Source organism: Microcaecilia unicolor, chromosome 4 (assembly GCF_901765095.1).
Source record: "Microcaecilia unicolor chromosome 4, aMicUni1.1, whole genome shotgun sequence".
In the NCBI taxonomy this organism is placed as follows: Eukaryota; Metazoa; Chordata; class Amphibia; order Gymnophiona; family Siphonopidae; genus Microcaecilia; species Microcaecilia unicolor.
Genome location: NC_044034.1, coordinates 187,853,038 through 187,872,029, shown reverse-complemented (window position 1 = coordinate 187,872,029; position 18,992 = coordinate 187,853,038). Strand labels below are relative to the sequence as shown.

The 18,992-nt window shown below is 44.7% G+C and overlaps 1 protein-coding gene across 1 annotated transcript in view; it reads left to right on the top strand.

Annotated features, from left to right (window-relative positions):
• The window catches only part of PLEKHA7 (pleckstrin homology domain containing A7), a 927,681-nt gene that overhangs the window by 461,347 nt on the left and 447,342 nt on the right, over nt 1–18,992 (top strand). Inside the window, 1 exon segment of the mRNA XM_030201054.1 lies at nt 3,919–3,999. Coding sequence (XP_030056914.1) covers nt 3,919–3,999 — 81 coding nt within the window.

Sequence of the window (18,992 nt, the reverse complement as noted above, 5' to 3'; positions counted from 1 at the left end):
TGTTCATTGTTTTGAGTGAGCCTGGATGCTAGGGATACCCCACGTGTGAGAAGGTAAAATTATGTCTTACCTGATATTTTTCTTTCCATTAGTCCCTCAGATCAATCCAGAGACTTGTGGGTTATGTCCCTCCTCTAGCAGGTTAGATAGAGAGAACACCGAAGTTCACCACAAGAGGGCATGTGCAGCCAAGCTAACTTCAGTATAACGATACCAAAGCAGTAAGAAACTTCCATTGAACTATAAAACACTCTCCTGCCTCTGCAAAAGCAGCGGAAACTTGGAAGAAAACTTCCGAGCTGCTGTACAAATATAATTAAAGTATATTGAAAAATATAACCCCTATTAACTCCATAACCATTGTAACAACAGAACGTGAACAGAACCGAGTAAATCAAAATGAATTATAATGAATCTGAGCAAACTGTCGAAACCCAGGGGAGGGCCTCTGGATTGATCTGAGGGACTAATGGAAAGAAAATTATCAGGTAAGACATAATTTTACCTTCCATAGCGTCCCCAGATCAATCCAGAGACTTGTGGGATGTACAAAAGCAATCCTCATCAAGGATGGGACCACGAGAATCCCAGCAGATAAGACCGAAGCCCCAGAAAGTTGCGTCACGACGCGCTGCTACATCAAGACGGTAATGCTTCACACAAAGGTATGCAACGAAGACCAGGTCGCCGCCTTACAAATGTCCTCCACCGGAACCCAACCTACACTCCACAAAGGAAGCAGCTTGAGCCCTAGTTGAATGAGTTTGAACGTGAAGAGGGGAAGACTTTCCCATCAACAGGTAAGCAGACGCAATCGCCTCCCTAAGCCAACGAGCGATAGTAGCCTTAGATGCCCTGCTGCCTTTCTTTTGTCCTGCAAAAAGAACAAAACAAATGATCTGACTTCCGAAAGGAATTAGTCGCTTCCAAATAACAGAGCACTGCTCTCTTAACATCAAGACATCGTAAAGCTTGAAAATTGTGAGGATATCTTCTTTTTTAAAAGATGGCAAGATCACTTCCTGGTTAATATGAAAACGGGAGGAGACTACCTTAGGAAGAAATGATGGAACCGGTACTCACCGACACCACCTGCTTCCGAAAAACGGAGAAATGGGTCTCTGCAGGAAAGTGCTTGAAGCTCCAACACCTCTCTGGCTGACGCCATTGCCACCAAGAATATCGTTTTCACAAGTAATGTCCTTTAATGAAGCTTTTTTCAAGGGTTCAAAAGGAAATGACCTCTTCTCTTCTGGAATAGCCTTGCCGCGGGTGGGATTCATCCCCTTCACCTGCGGGCAACTCCCCCTCTTCTAATCAATCTGGGCAGAGATTCCCCAGAGGAGGAAATAGTTATAATCCTTAGAAGAATTAGCTGCCAGCTGGACAGGGGGAGGAAGGGTAGGGACCTGGCACCACCAGGTGTATCCCAAAACTGTGCACCAGCACCTCAACCCCAACGCTCAACACACCCGAGGGAACGGGATAGGAGCCTCAACAACAGAGCTGCACTTTATGCACCCTTCTACCTGCTAGATAGAGAGAATACTGAAGTTAGCTTGGCTGCACATGCCCTCTTGTGGCGAACTTCGGTGTTCTCTCTATCTAACCTGCTAGAGGAGGGATATAACCCACAAGTCTCTGGATTGATCTGGGGACGCTATGGAATAAGCAGCCTGCTTGTCCTCGTAGAAGATGAAGATACTTACCTGTAGCAGGTATTCTCCGAGGTCAGCAGGCTGATTCTCACAATCCCTCCCATCTCCCATTTGGAGTTATTGTATACTTTTTGATTTAACTGAGGTACGTGCTCGCACGGCCGGCAGGAAATCAGTCCGCGCATGCACGGTGCGTGCTGCATGTGCGCCAGAAGACTCTAGCAAAACCTTTTTGTTTTTGCTATGGCAAAATGCTGGTTCCCGGGCCGACACGGACGTCGACCCACGTGTTAGAATAATCAGCCTGCTGGCCTCAGAGAATACCTGCTACAGGCAAGTATCTTCACTTTTTCTAGCACTGGAAGCGGGGAGTAGGCACATTACTGCTCACTGCCCGATTACCGTATGGAGTAGTAGTGAGGTCCTTACCACCTACTAAATAAGTGGCAGTAAGGGCTCAGGTCAGTGACGTACCAAGGTGGGGGCAGTCTGCCCCGGGTGCACGCCGCTGGGGGTGGTGCCGCGCGCCGGTCAGCTTCGTTGGTTTCCATGCTCCCTCTTCCCTGGAACAGGATGTAACCTGTTCCGGGGCAGAGGGAGCATGGAAACCAACGACACTGACCGGCGCGCGGCACCCCCCCAGCGGCGTGCACCTGGGGGTTCTTTCGCCAGGGTGGGGGGTGTCGCGCTGCACCCGGGGGGCGGGCGCATCGGCTATCGGCCCCGGGTGTCAGCGCCCCTCTGAACGCCACTGGCTCAGGTGGTAATTGCCACATGCTAATTTGGAAATTAGTGCATGGCTATTGATGGCAGAAATAGAAATTTGGCCATTTTAGAGGTGCACTAAAAAGTGGCTTGAGCGTGCAGGAAACTCACTTGCTAAAGCTACTGCTGGCTACTTTTTAGCTTGGTTTAGTAAAAGGACCCTCTAAGTCTGGGTGGCTTCATTCTGAACTCAGGAAGCTTAAAAGTTTTGAAATTGGGAAAAGGTGTTATTTGGAAAATTCAGATTGCCATGCTGAGGTTGAACTTCGTGGAATAGTTGATCACTGTCAAATCAAGAGTGCCTTATAGATTGAGGTGATTATATAAATTTGTGCCTAGATGTACACGCCACTTGTGTGTCAAAGGCACCATTAATTGGTAGTTATACACAAATGTGCACTGTACGCTATTCTTTAAGGTAGTGCCCAGGTGAGCTATAGTGCGTAACCAGGGCTGTGGAGTTGATAACATCAAACCTTTGCCTCAGACTCCTCTATTTTTCTACTGTCTGACCTCGACTCCTACTATATGTAGTAAATCTTAGAGAACTTTGATTAATTACAGAAACATAGGCTATTTCTCTATGTATAAAATTAGAACTAGTAGACCACAAATACTGAACCAAAAAAAATATGAATGATAAATGTACCTTATATTATAATGTTATAAGATTCTACTTTGAAGCTGGAGTCAGAGTTGCTACATTTTTTTCTCCACTCGGACTCACTACATGACTCTATAGACTTGCATGGAACCACAGGGGATGTGCACATAAGTGGGCCATGGGTGTGTCATTAAGTAATGCACATAACTTATAAGAATACTGTCAGTTAAACAATTGTCAGTAGTTACATATAGCCACACCCATTTGCACCTACCATTGACATGGCATAAATGGTCATGCCTAAATTTAGGAGCACCCATGCCAACTTACACTAGTATTCTATAATGTCATCTTGGTGCACAGATGGCATTATAGAATTGGCAAAAAGAAGCACCAAGGTTCATTCAAGTATAGGAAAGCCAAGAGTCCTTTATTAGACCCAACACAGGCTGTGTTTCAGTGACAGAGCCAGAGCTTGGCATTATAGAATTGCCTCCTAAAAGACCTGTGAAGTTTTTAAGATGCTATCTTAGTGCAGCTGTACATATTTTGAGCTTTTCAGAACCCTTGAGGTAAATTACAAAAGTTAAGTGAATTTGCCATTCTGCCTGCTAGTGTGGAGCTTTCACGCAAGCACAGTTCTTCTAACTGCAATACATGGGCTTCTGTTGGTGTCTCTAGAGAATCACACAAATGTTAGATTTAACACACTTGTGTGAAAATGAATGAAAACAATGATGCTTTCTGACATGACAGAAAAAAATCTGTTTTGCATTTTTTCTCTTGTGCGTTATGCAGTAAGCAATCTTTCAGGTTTATAGAACCTGGCTTTAAAAAACAACTATAAAATTGTTCAGGATTTTAATTAGTCAATATCTTGCTGTTTTGCAGTCACAACCAGAAAACTACAACATTTAGACATCCTATGACAGGACAGGTTTCACCTGAAAATCTGGAGTTTGATATACAAGAGTAAGTACAGTTGCTTTTCTATTTGCATTTTTCACTGTATAGCCAGATTTTACCATTTCAAAAAGGCTACACACTTTCTTCTGGCAGTAATAATGAAGGATAATTTATTTATTTATTTTATTTGGATTTAGCCCACACCTTTTTTCAAAGTGAGTTATATTCCTGTACATTGAATAATGCTTCAGTGTGGGCCAGCATAAATTTCTATGAAAATGATCCATGCTAGTGCTTTTAAGACACACCCTTCTTTAGAAGCTCATGTACCTCTTAACCAGGTAAGACCAGTAGTGTGCTTCAATAAAAGTTGCCAAAACTTTTGTCCCCAATTCTCTACAACCAGTATATCTCCATGCTTTATTATGAACTTCCTGAGGGGATTGTGGTTGACTATGCAAGCTGATTAATTGCAATCTCAATTATATAATAGACTGTTGTAGACCTTCCTAGACAGAATTGTGAGTGTACTTAGACAAGTTCCTTGACTAGAATGTGATTACTGAAATACTTTATAAGCAGATACATGTGGAATGTTTGATGCAGTCTGATTTTTGGCTACTTAGGAGCAACTGATCATGCTGAAACTGTTACGTTATATTATCTGGTGCTTGTAATCTGCCAACTCTCCTGCTAGGAATTCAAGGCGAGGTAACACAATGTAAAAACTGAACATACATCAGGAATTTACAAAAACAAATAAAAATAAAAAATTACATAACTTAAACATTAAAGAAAACAAATGAGTCTTCAAAGCCTTCTGAAAAGCTTTCTAAAGTTGAAGTGTAGCATCCCGTTAGTAATTGTGCGGTAAGTCAAACCGTTGATGATATCATGGTTAGGTGCCAGTAGAGTCATAAGAACATAAGTGTTGCCATATTGGGACATCAAGCCCAGTATCCTGTTTCCAACAGTGGCCAATCCAGGTTTACAAGTACCTGACAAGATCCCAAAACAGTAAAATAGAATTTATGCTGCTTATCCTAGAAATAAGCAGTAGATTTTCCCTAAGTCCATCTAAATAATGACAAACTGGGGTTGGCTGGAGAAAAACAGAATCCTTGGGCACGAGAACAACTTTAGAGCTGGAATTGCAGAGGTGGGACTGGGTGGAAGCAGGAAGAGTACTTAGCAACAGAAAGCTATCCACCCTCATGCAGAGAACTGAGCTTTTAGCTTCTAGCTGTTTTCCTGGTTGTTCCAAGGAATTGAGAAGATGCTTCTGAGTCCTGCTTTGCTCTTGCTTCTTCTAGCTCCAGTATTTGCTGACTTATCGCATTCTGACTTGCTCCAGCTCTTGGTTGTGGCTCCACTCCAGCCTCACTGGGTTACCCTATACTAGTATTTCCCAAGTCCGGTCCTGGAGTACCCCTTGTCAGTCAGATTTTCAGGATATCCACAATGAATATGCATGAAAGAAATCTACAACAAATAATGGAGGCTGTGTATGCAAATCAAGTTCATCCATATTCATTGTGGATATCCTGAAAACCTGACTGATGAGGAGTACTCCAGGACTGGACTTGGGAAACACAGCCCTTATACCATGGGTAGCTCCTTGCAGTAGGGAACCCAGATGCACATGTTGTGTTTACATTGTTGTAAAGTGTTCAACAGTGTTTGTGACTTATTTGTTATCAATATGGTGTCAAGACTCTTGAGGCTTGTTAACTTAAAGTCTCAATATCTTGGAGTATAACCTTGGCACACCAGTCACACCTGGAGTCTCTATTATTTTTATGTAGTCTCTTTTATTGAATAAATCACAGGTAATTTACTCACAGTCAGATGTTCAGAAGTATGGCTCCAGGGCACAGAGACTCCGTAATCCTTAGAGCTGTTTCAGTGGTTGGAGGTGGAGACCTGAAGAGAGGTAGCTTTATTGCAGGTGAGAAATAGTTGAGCAGATAGAAGTGGTTCAAAGCTGGGTGACTGGAATGTGCTATATCTCATTAGGGAGGAGATATTTTCAAGGTAAAAAACCAAGTTCATTGCAGGGAGTTTCAGCAGGACATAGCTGTCTGAAGCAAGATGGTGAATGCCTCATGTCGAAGGGGACAAAGAGGTCAAGAAGGCTCACACAAGCCCAGGAAGAAGCAGGTAAGGACCAATAGGGACAGAGTCTGCCACCGGGTGGCAAGGGATGTGTTAGAGGACGGCCCTCGATTGGAGGGAAAGGTCGTACCTGGCTGACCTCTCGGGACAGAGATAGTAAGAATGACCAGGAAATGATAGCAGGAAGACATAAGAGCCAAGCTTGGCTGAGAGAGAGAAGAGGTCTGGGCAGCCTCACAACCAGTGGTAACAGTTCTTATACAGCCAAGCAAGTGTGGCTGCATTTACCTGCAAACTACACACAATGCATTGCTCACATATCTTTGCTGTGAGAGCTGCAGCCATGAAAGTTCTTAGATATGAGAATAACAGTAAAGGCATTAAACACATTTTAGGATCCCACTACAAACTAAAGCAAGGCTGTCAGGGGACAGAACAATGGTTATTGCAATTTTAGTGAGTAGCAGGGTAGAAAAATACTTAAAAATTCTTTCATCTAGTTCCCTGTTTTCTCTTTTCATCTCTCTCTCACCAGTTCTGTGTTCTCTTGCTTAGGTGAGTGAAATATGAACATGCCTTTCTGCAAAAATTGTAATCTTTAAAAGTCTGATTCAGGCCTTGAGCTCAGATGTGCATCACCAGTATATAGGAGATTTATGTACTGCAAAAAAAACTGAAACAAGCAAATTGATTTCCTTTGCCTGCATTTAAACTGTTTTGCCTTTTCTGGTGTCTAAATCCCATTTGCACATTTAGAAATAAAACCCCAGTATGTATTTTCTAAAACAGTTTGTATGTAACACACAGTACTGCCTTAAATCCCTCAGCAAAATTCAGCTATCAGACTTTACAGCTGTAAACATCAGCTTTCTCTTTGGAAAAACAGAGACTCTTCAGATGTATGGTGTGAATGGCTCATTTAAGCACTTTCCATGAGGTTTAAACTGCTTTGTTTCAATGTCATGTTGTCATGCTTCATACACCTGAAGCATGGATGAAGATTAACTGCTGTGATATGCCTTTTCAAGTCTGACTGCATTAATTAGATTAAAAATGTTTTTTTTTTAATTCACATCCCACCATGCAGAATTTCAAATGACCCCCAAACTGCATACTTTTATTTTCAGTAGTTAAGGTTGGCAGTCAACTGAGGCATAACCTTCTGTGTAATTTCATGTTTTACACAATTGCCTTATAGTTACCCCTCCCAAAAATGTTCTAGAAGAAAACTGAAAACTTCAGGGGTCAGATAAAAGACAAGAATGTTTTTGGTTTGCTTATCTTTTCGTTATTAGCAGTGGCGTTCCTAGGGGGGGGGGCTGACACCCGGGGCGGATAGCCGATGTGCCCCGCCCCCGGGTGCAGCGCCCCCCCCCCCGGAACAGCACTATGCCCCCCCCCCGGCGAAAGAACCCCCCCGGGTGCACGCTGCTGGGGGGGGGGGGGTGCCGCACGCCTGACGGCTCTTCGTTTTCATGTTCCCTCTGCCCCGGAACAGGAAGGGGCAAAGGGAGCATGAAAATGAAGAACCCCAAGGCGCGCGGCGCCCCCCCCACCCTTGGTACGCCACTGGTTATTAGAATATTTTTGGAATGTATGAATCTTTGGTTGTTTCTATCCTATCTGAAATTGGCTTTCCTTCTACCTTTTGACTGATATTATTTTAGTAGCTAAGACTGCCTAGACCTACGTTGTAATAGATTAGGCGGTATAAAAAGTTTTAATTAAACGTTAAGAATGAGGGTGGGGAAAATTAGTTGTTGGGTTGCCTATGAAAATTTATATCCTCAACTACCCAAAGGGGAACAATTTCAACTTTGCAGACTGTATGGGCCAATTTGATCTTTATCTACCATCATCCGCTATATTTTGAACAGATACATATGGGCTGATGATCAGAAGCAAACATGGGTGCTAGAGGCCAGTAGTGCCATACTACCACCTGTGTTTGCTTCTGCCTGATGATCAGAACCGGTGAGCGTGTGTAATAACGCGCTTGCCAGCTCTGAACGCTAATTGCATGCAAACGCATGCAAACAAGGGTCTCCCGCATTCATCCCTCATGATCAGCAGGCAGCGCACCAAACAAGGGTGTTTCTGTGTGATGTGTGTGTGTGTGGGGGGGGGGGGTGGAAGTGGGAATCTAGCGGTCCCACTGGACCACCAGGGTTTTTTTGTGCTTTGGGAGGAGGGTCCTGGAAGTCCACCGCACCTCCAGGTGTTGTGTTGGTGTGGGGGTGGGGGGGGGGTGGGCTTAGGTTTCTGCTGTTTGAGACATCCAGATTTTTGACAGCCTGGACCTGTCAAACAACTTCTGCGGAAGGATTGTGCCTTGGGCACATGCCCAGGCACAATCCTCCTACAGAAGTAACCCTATAATCAGAGAAGTACCCCTATGATCAGAGCTAATAGCGCACGTAAATTTGCATGCTATTAGCTTTGATCATAGGGGCGTTATAGCCCCGTGCTCTTCCAGCGCTATTTGGAACAGCGCAGGGCTTCTGATAATGCTGTGGAATTCAGTTAAAAAGCAAACAGTGGTGTAACTAGGAACGGTAGAGAGCCTAGACAGGGCCACAGCTTGCTGATAATTTGGAACTAAACATAGGGACCCTTTTACTAAGTTCCACTCAAAAGGGGCCGGTGCTGTATGTAATGAGTGGGTTTGCTGTGCACTGCGGCCACTTGTAGCTTGGTGGTAAAATGGCCATATTTGCATATTTTCCTGTAATGGACACAAGCTAATTTTCCTATTAGCGCGTGGCCATCACTGCAGGAGCCCTTACCGTCGTCTATTTGCTAGGCGGTAAGGGCTCCCGCGCTAATCAGGCAGCATGCGGCAATGTACCCACACTACCCAATTAGCACAGGACATGGCTACTCTCTGCCCATAGACATGCTGCCTCTCGTGCCAAAAAATAGGTCATTCCATGTAGAGCACTCTTTACAGAATACTAGCTTAGTATGGATCATCCTAATGCCTAACTTTGGGCAACCGTTACTGAATTCCCTCCCCAAGAGTGTACAGTATTATTGGTGAATGATATTTCATTGCAAACAGCAGCCCATCCCTAACGGGTTTTGGGTGCCCAAAATGAACCTGCAGCTTTAGCCCCCACTTAATTAAATTTCAGGCCCCTAATCTGTCTTTGTCCCCAGACATCATTACTTTGAAAATATTAAAACTGTGTGTTCTCTGTGTCTTGTATTTCTATTACTGTTATTTTGTATTTTATGCTTAGTATATAGGCAGGTTAGAAGAATTTTAAATAACTGAATAATAAAGTAAAATAAATGAATAAATACAACCCCCCACACACACACAAACACAAATAGGGGCAGTTTAAGTGTCATTTACTTAGGTCAGTGGTTCCCAAACGTGTCCTGAGGGAACTCAGCCAGTCAGGTTTTCAGGATATTTGCAATGAATATTCATAAGTTAGATATGCATGCAATCAGTCAGTAGATTAATTTTAATATATTGGAATTATAATAGATTTTCCATCTCTCTTTTGAACCATAAATATCCAGTTTTACAAATTGTTTTTATTATTATTATTATTATACTAGTAAAAAAGGCTTGTTTCTGATACCAATGAAACTGGCGCTAGCATGGTTTTCATCGGTAGTGTGTATGTTTGAGAGAGAGAGAGTGTGTGTGTGAGAGAGACTGAGTGAATGTGCAAGTATGTGTGACATAGAGTGAGGCTGTCTGTGTGAGAATGTGAGTGTGCATTTGATATATATAGACTTTGTGTGTGAATGAGTGAGTGAGTGATTGAGGGAGAGAGTGTGTGTGTTTGAAAGAGTGTGTGTGTGTTTCTGTGTATGTGTGAGTGTTTTAAGCAGGTGGTGCATTCCCCTCCCCCTACCGTGCCCCTCTTCTTCCCCCTCCTCTCACCGCCCCAGTCACCCTCCAAGTTCCAGGCCACCCTCTCCCCCTCAGAGTGAGTGTATGTGTTTGAAAGAGTGTGTGTGTGTATATGTGTGAGTGTTTTAAGCAGGTGGTCATTCCCCTTCCCCTTCTGTGCTCCTCTTCCTCCCCCTCTGCTCACCGTCAACTTTCCAGTCTGCCCTCCCTTCCTCCTCCCTGCCCCCCTCTTCACCCCATGCCCTCCTCCCTCCCTGTTCTTTGCTCCCAGGCACTGAATACAGCATTCAGGCATTGATTGTGTGCTCTGCTGCTGCTCTTCTCTCCTCTTTCTGTCCCCGTTGGAGCACAGGTACCAGGAAGTTGTTTTGAACTTGCTGTTCCTGCGCTCCAGGGCCAGTGAGAGGAGAGATGAGTGGCTGCAGAGCAGACAGCCAATGGCTGAAGGCTGCCTGCGTTTCGGTTTTTTTTGTTTGTTTTTAAGATAAGCGACGATCTTTGAGGGGGGGAGGGTGGATTTGGGAAGCGGCGACCTCAGGGGGTGGGGTTGAGAGGGGAAGCGGCAAACTCGGGGGGAGGGTGGAGTTTGAACGAGGCGACCTTGGGGGAGGGGGTGCATAGCATAGGGGAAGCAGCGACTTCGCTCGCGGATGGAGAGGGGAAGCGTCGAACTGGGGGGGTGGAGAATGGAAGAGGCAACCTTGGGGGGGGGGGGTGGAGAGGGGAAGCGGCGACCTCGTGGGCGAGTGGAGAGGGCAGGGAAGCTGCGTACTTGGGGGGGGGGTGAAGAGAGGAGGTGACGAACCTCGTGGGGAGTGAAAACAGAGCTGGGGTTCCTTGATTCGTCGAGTGTGTTTGCTCCGCCCTCGACGTCATCACGTTGTGACGTGAGGGCGGGGCAGACACTGAAGGCCAAACCAGATATCCCGGGCGCCTCAAGTTCCGACTTGAGGCTTCATTCGAACGTTGGAGGTGCCTTTTATATATATAGAATACCAATTTCATTCTATTCACCATTATTTTGACAGTGCCACATTTCATTCTTTATTACAGGCACTTTGTTTCTTGTAATTTCATCTATGCAGGGGTCTCACAAATCATTTTAAAGGGACTTCAGTCTCTTCATATTTGGCTATGCATTTTTGAGACAAGCTTGAAAACGGACCATGTCATTTCATTATAATATCATTCAGTATCACTGATTTTCATTTCAGTACAGGATTAAACTTAAAATTATTATCCTGACTTTTAAGGCAGTTTACTGTGGTCTTCCACTTTATTTGGTGGCAGTATACAGCAGCACATTGCCTTGAATGATCATCAGCCCTTCTTTAGCGAAATTTGAATCTGCAAGATATTCTGCATTCCTTTTTCTAGTTACATAAATGCAAGATCAGCAGTTAATAAGTCATCCATAATTAGAGACTGGATTGAAACTGAGCATAACAGAAACGTGGCTGCAAATGCGAGACGGCCCAGTACTGCTTGACTTATGTCCGCCAGGATATAAAATAACACATATCAACAGAACTAAAAAGAAAGGAGACAGGGTTGCCTTAATATACAAATCCTTCTTTACAGTAGAAACCACAGCTGAACACATATCCCCTGTGATTGAAATCATGGCATACAAAATCACAGACTCAACATTAACTGATCAATTATGCGGTATACTTTTGTACTGCCCACCTGGAAGATGGTCCAATGCCCAAGACGACTTCATGGGCTTCATATCAAGCATGTACACAAACTTCTCGAATGTCCTTCCACTAGGTGATATCAATCTACACCTAGTCAAGCAATATGACGCCAACACCAGGCTTCTAACAAACTTTCTGAACCGAAGGAACTTCAAAATGGCACCAGCCACCTCATCTTATGTAAAAGGTCACCAATTAGACATACTAGCTTACAGACTCTTAGACAATAACAATAGAGATTCATAACTGGGCATAAGTGTGATGGTCAGACCATTAAAAAACTCACCTTTTTTTTTTTTTTATTTCATTTGTACCCCGTGCTTTCCCACTCATGGCAGGCTCAATGCGGCTTACATATTATATACAGGTACTTATTTGTACCTGGGGCAATGGAGGGTTAAGTGACTTGCCCAGAGTCACAAGGAGCTGCCTGTGCCTGCAGTGGGAATTGAACCCAGTTCCCCAGGACCAAAGTCCACCACTAGGCCACTCCTCCTTCATGCTTCAGTGGAAAAAGAACAGCAAAAACAGAAAACTGAGGACACTACACACTGCCCTAACCAGAGGAAAAGGACAACCATAGCTTCGGGTCAACAGCAATGAAGAACCAAACAAACACTAACATTCACTTCATGAGAAACTGGGACAAACTAAGTGGAAACACACTGAATGAAATAGCATCACTCGAAATGAAAACTAAGAGGAAATGACAATCGCACCCCTAGTTCAACGAGGAACTATTAGAGATGAAAAAAACTGTGCAGGAAACTGGAAAAAAATAGTCCAAAAACAAATCAGACATGAACAAAACCACATGGAGGAAAGCCCTAAGCAAGTACAAACGCACCATAAAGAGTGTGCCCAGAAGAGATAAAAACGAAAAAAATACATGAACTAATGAAAAATGTACTGAACACACAAGCTCTGCTAACGCCAAATGAAAAGCTACCAACAGCAGACGAGCTCACACAATATTTTGAAGAAACAATAATAAAAATAAGATCAAAGCTAGGTGCAACACACTCATAGATTTCCTACACAAGTGTGAAATCAACGAAGAACCACATCAAGGCAGACAGAGTCTGGTCCTCCATTAAGATACCAACAAACAGCTCAGTTAAAGCACTTCTGTCAAAATATGCACACACCAATTGCCTACTAGACAGCTGCCCAAACTACATGATGGAAAACCCATCAGATTGGTTCATCAAATGCTTAACTGAACACATAGAATACATGTTCTTGAAAGGCCATTTCCCTTCTGACAAGGGCAACATCATACTTACTCCAATCCCTAAAGACGCCACCAGAAAGATCAGTGAACTCACTAATTACAGACCAGTGGCATCAATACCACTGCTGATAAAAACAATGGAGGGACTAGTAGCACAACAATTAATGGAATACCTAATGCTCTACTCAGTCCTTTACAGCTCTCAATCAGTCTTCAGACCATGCTATAGCACTGAAACAGTCTTAATGACCCTGATCACAAAATTCAGAAGAATAATAAGCGAAGGTCAGTCAATACTACTACTACAATTCAATATGTCAAGCGCCTTCAACCTAGTAGATCACACAATATTAATGACCCTGCTCGACAACATAGAAGTAACTGGAGCAGTAGCAGCCTGGTTCAACTGTTTTCTAAGAACTAGATCCTACCTTGTGAAGATGCCCAATGAATTTTCAGCCTCCTGGATCCCTGAATATGGGGTCCCGCAGGGTTCCCCGATATCACCAATATTAGTCAATGTCCTGATGGCTCCACTTGGCAAAAAACTGGAAAAAATGGGTTTAAACCCATTCATATATGGAGACGATGTCACCATCTACATACCTTTCAACAACAGCATCACAGAGATACTGGATAAGGCCAAAAAAGGACTCGACCTCTTGGAAAATTGGGCCACAACTGTCAAAATTAAACTGAACAGAGACAAAATCAAACTCCTAGTTTTATCCAGCCAGCACAATCCCACTACTTATCAGAACCTCATAATAGATCTACAATCTTAAACAATCGAAACACAAATAAAAATACTAGGAATCGTTCTCGACAAATATCTGACCCTGGAAGACCAAGTTGCTGCAATCACCTCCAAAAACTTCAGAACACTATGGAAACTGAGAAGAATCAGAGATTATTTCCCCAGACAGTCATACTACAGATGGTGATGTTGTCCCAACTAGACTACTGTAATGAAGCATATGTAAGCTGCAAAGAAAACCTACTATGATTATTGCAGACCATCCAAAACACAGCAGCAAGATTGATATTCAAAAATTCAAAATATTTATTTATTTAGCGCATTTATATCCCACATTTTCCCACAAGCGCTGGCACAATGTGGCTTACAACAGTGCATGAAACAATACAATAGGAAAGGTAAAACATAGGATGACAGAATAGACAAGAGAAAACATTGAAGGGGTAAAATGTTCAGCAGGAGCTAGTGGATCAGAGTCCCCCCGCCAACCAACAGCTGGAGAGTCAAATGGCCAGGCTCGGTAGGGAGTAGGCTTTTGAAAATAGGAACGTCTTTAGAAACTTTTTGAAGAGTCGATGGTCGGGTATCCCCTTTAATTGCTTCGGCAGGTCATGATAAAGCAACCCTACTACTCATAATGCTACACTGGCTCCTAATCAAGGCCAGGCTATTTTTCAAAACCAGCACAATCATCTTCAAAATACTATTTGGCATTTCACTGGACTACAAGCTAGACATGATCAAACTATCACCAAGAAATGCAAACCCAGCAACCAGAGGTTACCTACTACTTCATCTGCCCAACTGCAAAAACATACTATACAAGTCCACCTACACGGCGGGATTTAGCTACCTGGGCTCAAAATGGTAGAACTCAATTCCCATAGTCATAAGAAGCATCATGAACTACCTCCAGTTCAGAAAAGACCTAAAGACCTCTTCAGGAAATTCTATGAGTAAAATATGCACTAATCTTTCTGGAACAACAATACACAAAACAACCTCTAACTGTAATGCGTCTTTTCATCTGTTGTTTTAAAACTTAAGTTTCTGCCACATCTTAAAGATTAGGGTTTAAAAGAGGAGTTGTAGAATATTGATAAACACAGAATTTTAAAATTAAAAAAAGGCAAGCAAACTTTATTAGCTAGTCTCCATACCCTTTTCCACATAGTTTTAAAACTTGAAGTTTCTGCCACAGCATTAACAGAGGGATAGTCTCTAGAAGGCACAGAAGGGCCCAGTTCAGTCCTCATTCCCACCCACACACCCTAACTCCCACCCACCCCAGCTCAACTCTTCATTTATAGTCAATTATTCTAATTAGGACAACAAGAGAGGAATTTTCAATTTTCATTAGAGTTTGAATTACATTTAATTAATTTCTAAGAAGCAAACCCTATTCATCTATTATCCCTAGTACCTTAAGAAGTTTTAATTAAACAATTCTATAATACTAAGATGCAGACAGTAGTCCAGCAGTGAGAGGGGTGTTTTCCTGTCTTTTGCATTGAATATTACATGTATGAATATCTCCTATTTGGTGAGATGTCATATGTGTGTGCTCGATGCAAAGAGCTCCTAGCTCTTAGACGAGTCCGTTCTCTTGAGTAGCAGACTTGGAGGAGCTGAGGGAGACAGAGAGGTACATAGAGGAGGCCTACAGGAACGTTGTAGAGAAGTCCAACCTCCAATCTGGCAGCCCCTGTGCTGCCTTGAAGGAGGGGGTCCTTCTAAAAGGAGAGCATCACCCTGGTGAGGCTGGAAGTAATCCTGTAGACAGGACCAGCACACCAGGGAATGCAATATCCTCACACACCGAGGATGTGTCTCCAGGAGCAACTGCCCAAGTGGGAAGGGTTAGGATGGCTGTTGTAGTTGGTGATTTGATTATTAGGATGTAGATAGCTGGGTGGCTAGTGGACATGAGGATCGCCTGGTCACTTTCCTGCCTGGTACAAAGGTGGCGGACCTCACGCGTCACCTAGATAGGATTTCAGATAGTGCTGCGGAGTCGACTGTCTTGGTACATGTGCGTACCAATGACTTAGGAAAATTTGGGGGAGAGGTTCTGGAAGCCAAATTTAGACTCTTAGGTAGAAAGCTCAAATCCAGAATCAAGGGTAGTATTTTCTGAAGTGCTACCTGTTGCACGCGCAGGGTCCAAGACACAGGCAGAGCTCCGGAGTCTCAATGCATGGATGAGATGATGGTGCAGGGAGGAGGATTTTAGATTTGTTAGGAACTGGGCAATATTCTTGGGAAGGGGGCAGGGCTGCCGAGAGGGGGAGACAGGGGGGACAAAATTCCCCGGGCCCGGGCCTCCAAGGGGGGCCCGGCACCCAGTGGCGTACCAAGGGCATCAGCTGGTGAGGGGGTGCTCCCGCTGCTCCCACCAAAAAGGCCGCCGGTGCTGCAGTCCCCACCTGCCTATCAGCTCCGATGACAGCCGACAGCTGTCTTCCTTCTCCTGTCACTACCCTGCCTTTAAAAAAAGAAATTGGTGAAGCGGCGTCGCAGGCAGCACCTCGCATCTGCCCTGCTTGTAAAAGAAACAAATCGGCTTGTCGGGCCTTCCCTCACTGTGTCCCGCCCTCCTCTGAGGTAACTTCCTATTTCCGCAAGGGTGGGACGCAGTGAGGGAAGGCCCGACGAGCTGATTTATTTCTTTTACAAGCAGGGCAGACGCGAGGTGCTGCCTGCGACGCCGCTTCACCTATTTCTTTTTTTAAAGGGCAGGCTGGTGGCAGGAGAAGGCAGAGGGCTGTCGGCTGTCATCAGAGCTGGTAGGCGGGTCGGGAGGGGGGCTCAGATGGGAGAAGGGGACTGGGGAGGGGCTCAGATGGGAGAAGGGAACTGAGGCCTGAGAGGGGGCCAGGAGGGAAAATGTGGCCATGCCTGCGGTGGCTGGTGGGAGAATGGGTGTGGGGCTGAAAAGGGGGGCCCTAATGCAAGGCATGTAGATAAAGGGGGCTGGAACTGGGGGCTGAAAAGGAGGGTAGGTGGCATAAGAGGGCTAGTACTGGGACTGGGAGCTGAAAAGGGGACAGGGAGAAGTGGCTGGGGCTGAAGCTTGGGGCTGGTGAGAGAAAGGGCTGGGGTTGAAACTGGGAACTGGTGGGATAGTGTGGATGAAACTAGGGGCTGAAAAGGGGGGGCAGGTGGGAGATGTGGGCTGGGGCTAGAGCTAGGGGCAGGTGGGGATAAGGGGGCTGGAACTGGGGGCTGAAAAAAAGGGGGAGAGAGAGAGAGGGGACAGATCCTGGATGGAAGGGGGAGCAAGAGGGAGGGCAGACCCTGGATGGATGGGAGAGGGAGGGCAAATGGTGGATTGTAGGGGCAGAGAGAAAGGGCAGACAGTGGATGGAAGGGATATAAAGGGCAGACTGGATGGAAGGGGGAGAGAGAGAGGGCAGATGGTGGATGAAAGGGGCAGAGATAATGGGCAGATTTGGATGGAGGGGACAGCAGAGAGGGCAGACACTGGATGGCAGAGAGAGAACGAAAACAGATGTTGGATGGAAGGAAGACAGTGAAAAGAAGATGAGGAAAGCAGAAACCAGAGACAACAAACTGTAAATAAAATATATATTTTTCTTTTTTTGCTTTAGGATAAATTAGTATTGTAGCTGTGTTAATAAATGTTTATAATAGAACATGTAAATAAGGTAATCTGTTTATTGGACTAATTTTAATACATTTTGACTAACTTTCGGAGAACAAAACCCCCTTCCTCAAGTCAGGATAGGATACTGTAACAGCACCATACTGTATTGACCTGAGGAAGAAGGGTTTGGCTTCTGAAAGCTAAATGTATTAGTCCAATAAAATGGTATTATTTTATTTTCTATATTTGTTTTATTTCTATTTGTTAATTTGTAAAGTGGTGATTGGTATTTGTTAGTTTTTTCAAATTTACATCTGCTGTCTTTATATTTTGCACAGTACTAGGGGACATTTTCTGTTTCTGTGGCGTTGCATTGTATGCAGAGTCTGGCATCCTGGGGTTCAGTTTAATTTTTGTCTAAATAGAAAGTTTATGATTACTTATTCTATAGTGGATTAGGTGTATCTGTGTTTGTGAAAAAGACATGGCTTTCAGTAGGCATTGACTGTGCAGGATCGACGATCTGTACTATTCTGTCTGGTTTCGTTTCACAATAGGTGAATTAATGTTCTAGTGCTCACTGTAGAGTTTAAGATGCTTTCCTTTCTTCGTGTGACTCGTAGAAATGACTGCTTATGATATAGTAGAATTGCTCTATAGGTCCTGAGTGTTTTCTATTCTCGGTATGCCTAGTACTGGATTTTGGAGGGGGGTGTTAAAAAATGACCAGCCCCGGGTGTCAACTACCTTAGTTACGCCACTGCCGGCGCCGCAGTCCCCCCCCCTCCACCCGCCCCCCTCCATCCACCCCCAGGCCGGACCCCCTTGAATTCAAATTATAGCGCCTCACCTCGACCTCGCTCTGTGTGAAAGAAGTGAAGCAGCAGCAGTCTGCAGATCACCTCCCTTCGGGCCTTCCCTCCCTGTGTTCCGCCCTCACGCAAGTTACGTCAGATGAGGGCGGGACACAGGGAGGGAAGGCCTGAAGGGAGGCGATCTGCAGACTGCTGCTGCTGCGCTTCTTTCATACGGAGTGAGGTCGAGGTGAGGCGCTATGGTTTGAATTCAGGGGGGCCCGGCCTGATGGTGGAGAGGGGGGCGGCGATGATGACAACCTCGCGGGGGGGGGGGGGGGGGGGGGGAAGGGGGCGGCCTTGTCCCGGGCCTGGCCCAGTCTTTCGGCGGCCCTGGAAGGGGGAGCTTATTCCGGAAGGATGGGCTTCACTTTAACCAGGGTGGGACCAGGCTGCTGGCATCGGCATTTAGAAAGGAGGTAGAGCAGCTTTTAAACTGGAAACTGGGGGAAGGCTGACAGTCGCTCAAAAGCGCATGGTTCGGAATAAGGTATCTTTCAAAGATATCACCAAAACAGGAAGATAGGGTATCCCGATAGTGAAGTTGCAAAACAGACCATAGTAGATCAGGTGTCCTTAAATAAAAATAAAAATCAGACAAAAGATTGCAAATTAATACTGCCAAGTACTGAGCATGATGTAAATAGGAACAACAAACATAGTTTGAAATGTCTATATGCGAATGCCAGGAGCCTAAGAAATAAGATGGGAGAGTTAGAATATATTGCACTAAATGAAAAATTAGATATGATAGGCATCTCTGAGACCTGGTGGAAGGAGGATAGCCAGTGGGACACTGTCATACCGGGGTACAAATTATATTGTAGTGATAGGGTGGATCGAATTGGTGGAGGGGTAGCATTGCAGGAAACAAAACACATCTTGGAATCCCTATGAATTGAAATTCCACTTGTAAAAGGG